This window comes from Oryza glaberrima, chromosome 8 (genome assembly GCF_000147395.1).
Source record: "Oryza glaberrima chromosome 8, OglaRS2, whole genome shotgun sequence".
Classification (NCBI taxonomy): domain Eukaryota; kingdom Viridiplantae; phylum Streptophyta; class Magnoliopsida; order Poales; family Poaceae; genus Oryza; species Oryza glaberrima.
In genome coordinates this window covers 9,881,090-9,894,222 of record NC_068333.1, presented here as the reverse complement: position 1 = coordinate 9,894,222, position 13,133 = coordinate 9,881,090, and the positions used below count along the sequence as shown (strand labels likewise).

Sequence of the window (13,133 nt, the reverse complement as noted above, 5' to 3'; positions counted from 1 at the left end):
TATATTATTTTTTAAAAAAAATAGAAAGATATATTAATATGTGATATATCACTCTTTAAACACGTAAGTTAAAATTCAACTTTTACAGGTCTTAGCGAAAAAAAGCTATAGCGTTAATACAAAATTATGAGAAAGAATCGTAAGGTTCCATTCTTAGGAATTTGGACTAGTAAGCACACTTTCCAAAAGCCCATAGTGCTCTGATTTTTTTTTTTTTTGCAAAAAATCTTTCTTCATTAGTATTTCTTCCAATACTTTTTCAAAACAATATTTTTAAACTCTGTAATACTCCATCCGTTTTATATTATAAGACTTTCTAGCATTACTCACATTCATATAGATTTTATTGAATCTTAACGCACATATATATAGATTCATTAACATTATATGAATGTAGGTAATGCTAAAAAATCTTATAATATGAAACGGATGAAGTAGTTAATTTATCCATTTGTGCCTTTGAAAAATTATCATACACATAATCATGTATTCAAACATTTTTTTTAAGAATTACACTTATAGATATTCCTATCTCTTTGCGAGTGTAAGAAAAATATTAAAGCATAACAAAAATCCCAAATACAATTTTCAAATCAGAGTGAGGTGCCAAACGCAAACTTGACCAGCGGCAGTGCCAAGCGCCCAAGCTTCTAAAAAAACAAATTAGACTGCAAACAACCTTGGCACCCACGGCGATTAGCCAATTGCAGCCTTGGCACCCACGGTAATTCTACCGTACCTGCCCATGCTGTCGTCATCCCACCGAGGGGAGTCAAACGCCCAAAACCATCAAAACCCTCTTCGGCTCGGCCCAAACCCCTATCTACCCTAATCCATCCGCCGCCGCCGCCACTTTATGCTCGTCTGCCTCCGGCGACGAGGCCTCTCGCTCCTCCGGCAGCGCCCGCCCCGCTCCTTCCCCCCTCTCCCGCGCCCGCGCAGCAGCCCACCCCGCGTCGCCTCCCTCCGCCCCCTCTCCGCCGCGGCGATGGGGGAGAACTCCGCCGCCGCCGCCGGGAAGGGGAAGGAAGCGAAGGGGAAGGCGACGACCTCGGCCTCGGCCTCGGCACCGAACGTCGAGCCCGACGTGGCCTACCTTGAGGCGGTGACGCAGAAGCGGATCCGGCAGTTCGAGGAGATCCAGGCCAAGCAGGCCCTCGAGCGCCTCAACATCGGAGGCGAGCCCATCAGGTGAGCCCCGTTCTGCGATTCGTTGTGAATTTGATGTAGTTAAGAAACTGGGAGGGCTTTGATTCGGAAACCGTAATGCTTGCGGCGCGTTATAGATGAAAATGGAGTTAGATACTACATGGATGGCAGATGTCTCAGGCATTGAGATGTAGATATAGGCATATAGCACACCAAGGGAATATCCTCGATAGCCATGCTTTGTGCTGCATAATTTGGAGTCGGATTTTGAGTGTTGGGAATATTTGAATGTCGATGCGACGACAAAATGGGCGCTGCGCAAACTGCATAATAATGCCATAATGTTATTCAACTTTAACATCCATCTGTCTTTAATAAGAAAATAGAGACGGCAAGCATTTCTTCTGCCTAAATATTCTAATATAGAAAACCCTTGATTATATGGTGCTTAGGTTTCCTTTTCTCAATGTACCTTTGCTAGTTACAATACAAATGTGGCACACTGTGACCTGCAATGTGCAGCACAATGGCAATGGCAATTAATTCTTCTCATGTGATTTTTTTCCCTGCAACTTTCTTCAGGATAACTTTGCCAGATGGTGCAGTCAAGGACGGAAAGAAATGGATCTCAACCCCTATGGATATTGCTAAGGAGATATCAAGTGGATTAGCAAATAGCTGCTTGATAGCTCAAGTGAATGGAACACTGTGGGATATGACGAGGCCACTGGAAGGTGATTGTGAATTGAAGTTGTTCAAGTTTGATAGCAATGAAGGGCGTGACACCTTCTGGCACTCAAGTGCTCATATTCTTGGAGAAGTGAGTTAAAGCTTCATAATTTCCTTGTATCATGTTTTTTTCTTTAAGCAAGTTGTATGGTTGTCTCTTTTTCTTTTTTGTTTACACATCGAGTGATTTTGCATGTCTCTCTGCTATAAGTCCTTTTGAATTCAGTATTTTCTAATTGAAGATGCACTTTTGCAGTCTCTTGAGAGGGCATATGGCTGCAAGCTGTGTATTGGGCCATGTACTACAAGAGGGGAGGTATTGAATTAATCAAAAATCGTGTTCAGTGCAAGAAAGATAATAAGCCCTCTTAGTGATTAACATAATGTTTCTACTTTTACCTGTTAAGGGTTTCTATTATGATGCCTACTACAATGATCTGACATTGAATGAGACGCATTTTGGTATCATTGATGCCCAAGCACAGAAAGCTGTTGCGGTATGCTCTTATTTTGAACTCATTTTAAAGTTTGTGTTTACCCTTTTTTGTGGACGCTACTTAGCAGTTTTACTCTTTGACTTATTTGATATTAATCTGTCATGAAGTGTGATATCATTATTGGATTCCATGATTATGCCATGTTTTCTTTGTAACGTAATTGGAATCATCTATCTGCTAACTCTTGGTTTTTAACCCAACATGGTGCAGGAAAAACAACCATTTGAACGAATTGAGGTCTCCAGGGCAGAGGCCCTTGAAATGTTCGCAGAAAATAAATTTAAGGCAAAATTCCTGATTTATGCTTGTTCTTGATCTTTTCTTGTACTCTAACAGTCCCATTGTTTCACTTATTCATATGCTTATCCGAATTGCTTATTAACAAACAAAAAAAATCATTTGTGACTAAAACGACTCAAAAGAAAATGCTGTAAAATAAACTATAATGAAAGAAACAAGAAAAAAATTAAATTAAATTAAGTTCTAAATTTCAAAACTTGACTTATAAGCATAAGCATAAGCGAATTAATGAGGCCCTAAATATCTATTTCTGCTTATATCACATTTGAGATTTTATTAAATTTTTTATTTGTTTGAATTGTGTTTCTAGGTTGAAATCATTAATGAGTTGCCTGAAGACAAGACCATTACAGTATACAGATGTGGTCCTCTAGTTGACCTTTGCCGTGGGCCACACATCCCCAATACTTCCTTTGTTAAAGCTTTTGCTTGTCTTAAGGTAATTCTTTGGTTGTCTTAAGCTTTTGCTTGCCAATATTTTTATGGAACTATCCAATTTGTACTTGCATGTAAATATGTAGGCATCATCGTCGTATTGGAGAGGGAAAGCAGATCGAGAGAGCCTGCAGAGAGTATATGGAATTTCTTTTCCTGATTCTAAACGTCTCAAGGTATAGCATATGATTTTGGCTATTGTTCAGATATGGGCGTTCATTAATTAATGTGGAGTCTGTTTTTGTGCTATCATGTCTGTGCTACTGGACACAATAATGTACCCTCTATGTTTGCATTTTAGACACTAGAGTATTAATATTTCATTGTGATAAGATTGGAGTTGATTTGGCAGGAAGTTTAGCATGCACTACATGGCATGTAAATTGCACAAAATATACAACTATATCTCAAAAGTGTATCTATGGGCTCTGTGCTTTGGTGGAGGTTGGGGTTGATTTGCCCAACTGAACAACAATTGTCATTACAGAAGTATATGGTTTCTTTTTATTAGTCAGTTATTACGAATTTCTTCAATTAATACATGGTTAGGTTCAGACAGTGCAACCCTTGTCAGCTGTTTTACAAGTTACTAATTCCTAAGTTCTTTTTTATCCATTTGTTTTATCACTGGTACACTATGGTTTTCATATATGTTTCCTGCTCAATAATCCATAGGAATATAAACATCTGCTAGAAGAGGCTAAGAAGCGTGATCATAGGCTATTAGGACAGACCCAGGATCTCTTCTTTTTCCATCAACTTAGGTAACTCAAGGTTTTTGGTTTGACTTTTTCATATCTTAATTTACCTTGGCTTCTATTCTGCCTCAGGATGTTTGATTCACTTTGACTGTGCAGTCCAGGAAGCTGCTTCTTCCTTCCACATGGTGCTATAATATACAACAAATTGATGGATTTTTTGCGACAGCAATACAGAGATAGAGGATATCAAGAGGTGGGCATTAATTTGATTGGCTGGTCAATCTTTTGTTCAGATTATGATTAGATTACTAGATCATGGGCATGCATTTCCACTGTTTCTCGCTGTTCATGATGTCTGTATTTTCAGGTTTTGAGCCCAAATATTTACAATATGCAACTCTGGGAAACCTCTGGACATGCTGCAAACTACAAGGAGAATATGTTTGTTTTTGAGGTAAGTCTAGTGTGCAGAGGATTTGCTCTGTACATATTATAGATTACATTTTGGATGAATTACGATCTTTATTACTGGGTGCTTGTTGGTCTTATTCTTGCAGATTGAGAAACAGGAATTTGGTCTCAAGCCAATGAATTGTCCTGGCCATTGCCTAATGTTTGAGCACAGGGTTCGTTCATACAGAGGTAAATCTCCTTCATAATGGCATAGTTGTATCACAAAATGTATCTCTTTTATCAAGTGAAAATTCCTGCTGTCAAAGTAATCGCTTCAACCTTCTGCCTGTATGAACTGTTTTTCTTCTATGATTTAATTCTCCCTCTATTTCTTTGATATTGTGCATGCACATTTATTATCTAGTGGCTTGTGCTTTCTCATTAAAATTTTCATAAACTGAAAATCTAGGCAGCAAAAACAGTTCCTTAGTTGTCTGGCAATTAAACTAGGGGTGGGCATAATTAACCGTGACGAAGAACTGAACCCGAAATGACCCAAACTGGAATCCAGTAAAAATATCGGGCTTCAGCTCTCAATAACTGAATTTAGTCCTGTTATTTTGGTTATTAGGCTCGGGTAATTGAGAAATCGAAACATATCAATAAGCCTTGTCCAGTTCAGCCCAAGAGAGAAAACCCTAACTTCCCCTCACCTCCCCACTCTTAACTCCCCAGTCCCCACTTCTCCTACCACTACCCCGACTCCTCCCACACACGGCAAACGCTGCTGTTGCCGCCCCGCCCTGGCTCCCGCCTGTGCCCCCACAGCATGCTGCTGTCTCTGCAACACTCTGCCTCCGTTGCCGCAATTCCACGCCATCAACAGTGGGGACCACCTTCACCAGAGATCTCAAGGAGGCGCTCGGTGCTCTGCCACGCCGGAGAGCTCAAGGCGGCGGTTGCTGGGGAACACTGGTGTCGCCACCGTTGTGAACATGCGGTTCCCTGCCCATGGTCCCCTGATGGCAGCGGATTGGTGGACACGTCTATGCCCGCTGGCTACATCTCGTGCTCTTTGCTCCAAATTGTGTTGATTTGAACTTCATCTATGTAGGGTATTGTGCATAGATCTAATTTGTGTTGATTTCTGTTGATTCTGTGGCTGATTTTGGGATTATATGAGTTGATTCTGTGGCTGATTTGAGTATTCTATGATTTCTTTTTGGATGTGTAAAACAGCAGTTGTAATATCTTGGTTAGTTTGGTCACGACCGGAGACCGAACTGAACTAGCCGAAACCGAATTCGTCAGTATTCATTTTTTTTTCCAATGTGTTTCGGTCTCTATTTTCAGATGACCGAACTTTTCAAAACACCGACGAACTGAACCGAATGCCCACCCCTAAATTAAATTCCTAATTCGGCAAAAGTAATGGCTCTAGAATTACTTAGAGAATTGTTTTTTGGTGAATGATGTAGTACTGAAATTGTTGTCCACATGTACATTTTGAACTATTGGCTTTTGCTATTGATATAAATGATGAACTTCCCTTTTCTAATATTATAGCAAGGGGAATTTTATATATGATGTGTTGTGTTTTGACAACCTTTTTCTTAACACTAACAACTTAATTAAAATGCTGCAGAATTGCCTCTCCGGATGGCTGATTTTGGAGTCCTTCACAGGAATGAGCTTAGTGGTGCACTTACAGGTTTGACACGTGTTAGAAGATTCCAGCAGGTAATGCTAATGTTGTTTTGTGGGTTGTTAATTTCTATACTAATTCAATCCAGTTAGTAATCTCCTTGTTTTAACCACTTCTGGTGCATTTTCCCTGTAGGATGATGCCCATATTTTTTGCAGAGAAAGCCAAGTAAGTTTGAATTCTGCACCATTCTGTATATCTGTTTTTAGTAGGGAAGGGGTGCCATTGCAATCATAATGACATGCTACTGAACAGTGTATTTACACTGTGTGACATAAATTAGTTTAGGCACCAGAAGCTCATAATATTTAGATGTTCATGACTTGAATACTGTATGGATGCTAGTTTGTATTCCCATTTGTTTTCACAATGTTTCAGATGGTGTTAATCACAACCTCCTTTTAACAGCTGCACTGTGCTTTGGATAATTTTAAATAGTGTCCCCTGATTGTATAAGGGCCTACTTTTCTTAAGAGTTCTTTCTTTGTTGCAGATCAAGGACGAAGTTAAGGCTGTTTTGGACTTCATCAATTATGTTTACGAGATATTTGGATTTAAATATGAATTGGAGCTATCAACGGTAATCATCTCGTTGTTGCTGTATGATTAATAGCATCTAGAAATTCACAGGAACTAGGATTCTTGGAACTTCAATATGTATTCGAGAAGTCACATAAATAGATGCTTAGCAAGTGTTAGGTTGCTGTTATAATCTGGATGAAGTTGGTTAAGTATCTTTTTACCATTTCTGCTTCCCATGTCTACTCCTGCCTAAATCCCAACATACCAGGTAACTTTGTGATGATTGCATTTAAGAGAAAAAAAGGTTATCTCTATACAAATTTTTAAAGGTTAACAAGTCATTTCATCTCCTATGGTCCTACTGGAATTCCTGTGCACATTTCTTGAACAACGTAGAAGGAAAATCGAACTGGCTATGAAGTATAACTATGTTGGTACGATACAATCCATTTTTGCACTGTGTATTGTGAACCTGAGGTTGGTGAGGTTTATGAAAGGCCTATGAACCTGCTAGTCTCTGTTTTGGCATCGTAGATCATTTCATACTTTTTGTTTAATTTCAATCGTTGTAGGCGAATCATAATTTATCATTGTATGTGGGCTTTGGACATGTGCTGAGAAAATAAGCATGCCAGATGTTGAACATGTTACTTGTATTTTGCATCTATGTACTCCCTCTGTCCACAAATATAAGCATTCCATGTGTTTGATATTTGTTCACAAATATAAGGCATTCCACAGTACTAATTGTTCCATTCCTCCTTTAATGAGGGGCACCAAAGTCTTTCTCCTCAACCTTAATATCTGCTGAACAACCTAGAAATGCTTATATTTGTGGACAGAGGTAGTTGTTTTCCCATTTTCCTATCACTATTGTGAACTGCTAATGTTTGGGAAATTCTCAGCATCCTACGGAACAATATGTGAATAACTGATGGTTATGGCTTGATCCTCAGCATGGTTGTAATGTTGCATATCTTTCTTTTTTTTTTTTTTTTTTTGCAGAGACCAGAAAAGTACTTAGGTGATATTGAAACCTGGAACAAAGCAGAGCAACAGCTGACAGAAGCCTTAAATGAGTTTGGAAAGCCATGGCAGGTACTATGACAGTCACTCCCCTCAGAATGTTTGTTTCAGTCTATGCTATTAGGAGTGCATTTCCAACATTCATTATTTTCACAATATGGTTAACGAGAGTTTGCACTAATTTCTTCCACTATTTTTAATTTTACCTGCACTCAGCATTATCACTAGAGTCCTTTGTCAAAAGGTATTATGCTTTATTTAGTTTTGGCTTAACTCTAATGTCGTTTTGGTAACAACATGTACTGTATGTTGATTACTATTGATAGAAATATATTTTTTAATACTGATTTCTATTGATACAAATATATTTCTTTATGCCGGATAATATTGATAGAAATATAATTTAGTGGTAATGTTTTCAGTAAACATCTTAGGAGAGATTATTCTTCTTTGACTCAATTGGCTGGTTCCTGTCATTTTTAAATTTCAAATAATTTCATATTCTCAATCTGAAGTTCGGATGTAATACTGGCGGAATACCCAATCTTGAAGTCTGGCTCGCAAGTTGTGATTACTGGTTGTTTCCTAGCAGTTTTTTTATCCCTTATTGGTGTACTTATTTAGATGTCTACATGCAGATCAATGAAGGTGATGGTGCCTTCTATGGTCCAAAAATTGATATTGGTGTGTTTGATGCCCTCAAGAGGAAATTTCAGTGTGCAACTCTACAGGTTATATTGAATGTCATTTTGTTTTTAATTGTAGACAGAATAGAAGGTTATTTATCTAAACTTCATTTCCTGTTACAGCTCGATTTTCAGCTGCCCCTACGCTTCAAGCTGACTTACTCTGCAGAGGATGAAGCTAAACTTGAGAGGCCTGTGATGATTCACAGGGCAATCCTAGGTTCTGTCGAAAGGATGTTTGCTATTCTTTTGGAGCATTACAATGGTAAATGGCCCTTGTGGTTGAGTCCTCGCCAAGCCATTGTTTGCTCCATATCTTCCAATTCAGTGGAATACGCTAAACAGGTAAAAGGTCCTTGTGTCATAGAATTTACTAATTACTATTAATTAGTAGCTCTTCTCCATTGATCAAAGTGTGAAAATCTTCTAGTACCTTCTGATTCGATAGGTGGTGCTTTGTCTTAGTTCTCCGTGGTGGTCCAAACTATATTTCTTTTAGTTCAATAAAAACTACTTGTTAAATTTGAGTTGCCTGATGGGTTTTAAACATGTATAATTTTTTTATATGTTACTATTATTTTGACGTGGAATTTGTCTGGTGAACCTATCGCTACAACCCCCAGCTGTGAAATATTTTTAAACTTTTTGTACTGCATGATGCACTGTGTCAACTTATTTCATAGAATACTTATGTACCGAACTAAATGCCAAACAATTTACACGTGTCATTAGACTGTAGTATGCATGATGCAGGTTTTTATTTTAAATTATAGCCTGATGTCGTTCGAATGCAAGTCCAATTTGATACAGATTATCCACAGCTAAGGGCTTCTTTTTGATTTATCAGATCTCACACATTTGTCTGACATAAGTTTTTTGATATGTTTGCATGAGTAACTATTCAGCTAATTGTTAATTTAAGTCCCAGACAACATTAGCTTTCTTTTTGCAAGGTGAGGATGGCTTTTAAAAAGTCTCATGATGAAATGATAACAACAGTACAAGATTGTCTTTGGTTTCTTATTTGATCATATATACTTCCTCGATTTCTTGATGGATATAAACATCCATGCAGTGCTGGAAATGTTTATTCCTTATTAATTAGGCTTCGTTTTTGTATTGAGTGGATTTCATCACACAGCATTGAAGTCTGTCTAGTCCATTATTATTTTAATTGGCTCAATTTATCTTAAATGGATTCCAGATGACACTTGGGTGTATTAGTAATGTACTTTTTATAAACATAATACATTTTGAAGTTTGCCCACTAATTCCACGCATGGTCAAATGAAACCTTGCTTACAGTGGAGTAAGAATTTTGGTAACTAATCAGTTCTCTTCTGTACTCAGGTCCGTGCTAGGATACATGAAGCTGGTTTTCATGTTGCCATCGATGAGACAGACAGGACAATACAGAAGAAGGTAGTTCCATCATGTCATAGTGTAATTTATGTTTGTCCTTTATTACTGTTTGCTTTCAACTCTTTGAATAGCAAAACGGAGGTATGCAACAATATGTGGTATGCATTGTTCTGATTTTTTGTTGCAGGGACTGTTCCATTTTGGTTTTGCCCATGCTGCAAGAAAGTTCTATTATTTTAGTAATTTAGTTTACACGGTTCTCAACAATGTAATCTGTGAATTGGTCACGACCATTTTTCATCTTTGCAGGTACGGGAGGCTCAATTAGCCCAATTCAACTACATTCTTGTCGTTGGTGCACAAGAAGCAGAGACTGGACAGGTTTTTACCCTTTGCACCCCTGTTTTCACTAGAGATGTGGAATAGTTATTTCTTTCTGCCATCCATATGTACAGGTGAACTAGACAATTAAATTCAAGAGATGAAGTAGTCATCCTCAGATAACTAAAAAAAACAGCCCACTGGTTCATATGAAATGTGTAGTCCTATATTATTTATACGTTTGCCTTATCATTATGGCTTACGCTATTGCAGGTCAGCGTCAGGGTAAGGGACAAAGCTGAACTAGCCACAGTGAGCATTGATGACATCATCACACGTTTTAAGGAGGAAGTAGCAGCTTACAAATGATTTTGATTCCACACCCTTTTGCTAAGAATTTACTCCAAATTTGTGATTTTGATGGTGTAGCGGGCAGTGTAATCTTGCTATTTTATTTCTTGACAAAAGTACATCTGATTGTCTTTTCTTAATAACGAAAGTGTGCTATTCTTCATCAGCGACATATATAGGGATGGGTGTTTGATCATCTCTTGCTAACATGAACTGCGTCTCTAATTGGATTTACCCCAACTTAGCGTATATTTCCACTTAAACCATTTGCAGATCTTATTTTCTCATAATGTTATGTTTTGGAGTAAAGGACACAACCTGTCTAGTTGTGTCATCTAGGTGGGTATGACTTGTCAATTGGTGTATGGTTTGGTAATGATGCCACATAAGCGTCCAGGTGGCATGCAATGTAGGATCCTAGAGCGCTAGTGCGCTCGTGGTAGTTTGGGAACGAAACGATACAATTTAATTTAATAAGTTTTGTGTATTTTATGAGTTTGGGGATATAGATGATGCATCCGTCATAAGTTAAGTCTAAGAACTAGTTGAGCAGTTTACTTTGGCTGCCTTTGTTCAAGCCGGTTCTTAACCCCTCTTCCTTGTTTTCTGCGTGTGTGTTTTTCAATCGGATAAACGGTTTATATATGAAAGTTGCTTAAAAAATCGATCTATTTTTTAAAACAAAAATTAATAATACTTAATCAAGCGCTAATGGACCGTTTCGTTTTTCGTGCTAGAGGGTAGCGTTCCCAACCCGTGAAATGAACGCAGCCTTTGTATATTACACATCTTAGGAGACTTCACAAAAATTGCTAGTTATACAACATCTTAAATGCTCTAAACTCATTCTCATGAATGACTAGTTCCTAAGCTATGGCCTCGTTTGATTCAGCTTAAGATTATTATAATTTGGATTATAAGAAGTAAGCTGACAGTTTTTTCCTCGCATGTTTTTTTTAAGAAAATCACCGACGATGGAAATAATTTTTCTTGCGCGTCTTTTTATTTTTTTATGGAAGATGGAAAACATTTTTAGCATTTTTTTGCGCTTTTTTCTGACTTTTTTCTCACGCGTTTTTTTGAATTGTTTTTATTTTTTTCGTGCATTTTCTCTTTTTAAATAGTTAAATTATATTAGAGATAGAGAAGAGATATATATTGATTAGAAATCAGACTTTGTTTCGTCCTTTCCATTTTTTTCTCGTGTGCATTATTTATTTTATACGAACCATTTTTTCGCCAATTTCTTAGGGAATCGGACGAACTTTTTTAGATGTTTTTTCGGTTTTTTCGCCTTTATAGGAATCAGACTTTTTTCCCGTTTTTAAAGGAATCGAATCTAGTATTTTTTTCACCACTTTTTTTTGCCTTTTATAGGAATCGGATTTTTTTCCGTTCGGATCTACGGTTTTTTTCCGCCACTTAGGGGATACAGAACTTTTGTTGTTGTTTTTCTTTTTTTTTTTGCACCTTTCCTTTTTCTTTTTATGCACCTTTATGCTTTTGTTCTCTCTCTTTTATTATTACTTTTAACAAAAACAACCTCAAGTACCTTATGGCAAGATCATAGGGACTTAAATGTAAATATAAAAATTATAGGGACTCAAATGAAAAAGTACAAACCCAAAAATTAAAATCATATAAAAATGGAATGCCCTCCACCTGTAGGTTCCTTTTTTAAACAGATCTTTAATCCGGCACATCATTTTGTTTCACCGAGATATGTGAGATATCACGGTATAGATTGATTTTTCGTTTTTAAGGAGGAATCGGATCTATAGTCGGACTTTTTTTTCGTTTCTGAGAGGGAACCGGATAGGAGTCGGACATTTTTTTTTATTTTTTTGCTTTTTTTTCTTTCGCCCGCCGGTTTTTTTTGGATAGGACTATTTTGTTTTTTTTTTCGCCGGTTTTTTTCGCCTCTTTTTTCTGGACGTTTTTCTTTCGCCCGGTTTTTTTAGATGGGACAATTTTGGTTTTTTTCGCCGGTTTTTTCGCCTCTTTTTTCTGGATCGGACAGTTTTGGTTTTTCTTTTTTTTAGCACTTTTTTTCGCCCGGTTTTTTTATCGGATAAATTTGGTTTTTTTGGTCCGGTTTTTTTGACGGACGATGTAAGCACCTCTTATTTTTTTTAAGTAGTAGAGATTAAAAAATATGAAATTATTATTTATTTTGTTTGTGATTTGCTTTATTATCAAAAGTACTTTAAGTATGACTTCTCCGTTTTTATATTTGCACTAATTTCTCAAATAAGATGAATGGTCAAACGTTACAAGAAAAAAGTCAAAGCGACTACTAATTTGGGACGGAGGTAGCAAATATGTATAGCAAGAGTTAGTACATTGGCAAGCAGTCAAACCTAGCATACTAAATGCAAGGCTAAGGCCTGGTTTAGTTCCTAAAATATTTTTCCCAAAAACGTCATGTCGAATCTTTGGACACATGCATGGAGCGTTAAATATAGATAAAACAAAAATTAATTGCACAGTTTGTATGGAAATCGTGAGACGAATCTTTTGAGCCCAATTAGTACATGATTAGCCATAAGTGCTACAGTAACCCACATGTGCTAATGATGGCTTAATTAGGCTCAAAAGATTCGTCTCGCGGTTTCCAGGCAAGTTATGAAATTAGTTTTTTCATTCGTGTCCGAAAACCCCTTCTGATATCCGGTTAAACATCCGATGAGACACCCAAAAATTTTCTTTTCGTGAACTAAACACACCCTAATACTTAAAGGAAAGCTTTATATAGTTCATTTTTAGCATAAAGCAAGTTTTAGTTCACAAACGTTTGCAAGGAAGTCTTTAAAGCATTTTTAAAGCGTGAATATAAGTAGATAACATGAATAATCATAGCATATCATATTATTATCCTTGCTGCCCTCCTCAACAACAAGGCGCAAATTCCATTACAAAATCATCAAACTCAACACAAATCTGCAATTCCAAATCC

General features: G+C 37.3%; 1 protein-coding gene across 1 annotated transcript; it reads left to right on the top strand.

Annotated features, from left to right (window-relative positions):
* Positions 1-805: 805 nt before the first annotated feature.
* Positions 806-10,386, top strand: LOC127782362 (threonine--tRNA ligase, mitochondrial 1). Its single transcript, XM_052309536.1, has 20 exons — positions 806-1,191; positions 1,732-1,969; positions 2,135-2,194; positions 2,286-2,375; positions 2,586-2,660; positions 2,986-3,114; positions 3,197-3,286; positions 3,786-3,874; positions 3,968-4,064; positions 4,179-4,265; positions 4,369-4,453; positions 5,850-5,944; positions 6,045-6,077; positions 6,403-6,489; positions 7,437-7,529; positions 8,096-8,188; positions 8,267-8,488; positions 9,494-9,565; positions 9,815-9,886; positions 10,100-10,386. Exons 1-20 carry the CDS (start codon positions 857-859, stop codon positions 10,193-10,195), a joined length of 2,238 nt encoding a protein of 745 aa, XP_052165496.1. The 5' UTR covers positions 806-856; the 3' UTR covers positions 10,196-10,386.
* The last annotated feature ends 2,747 nt before the right edge of the window (positions 10,387-13,133 follow it).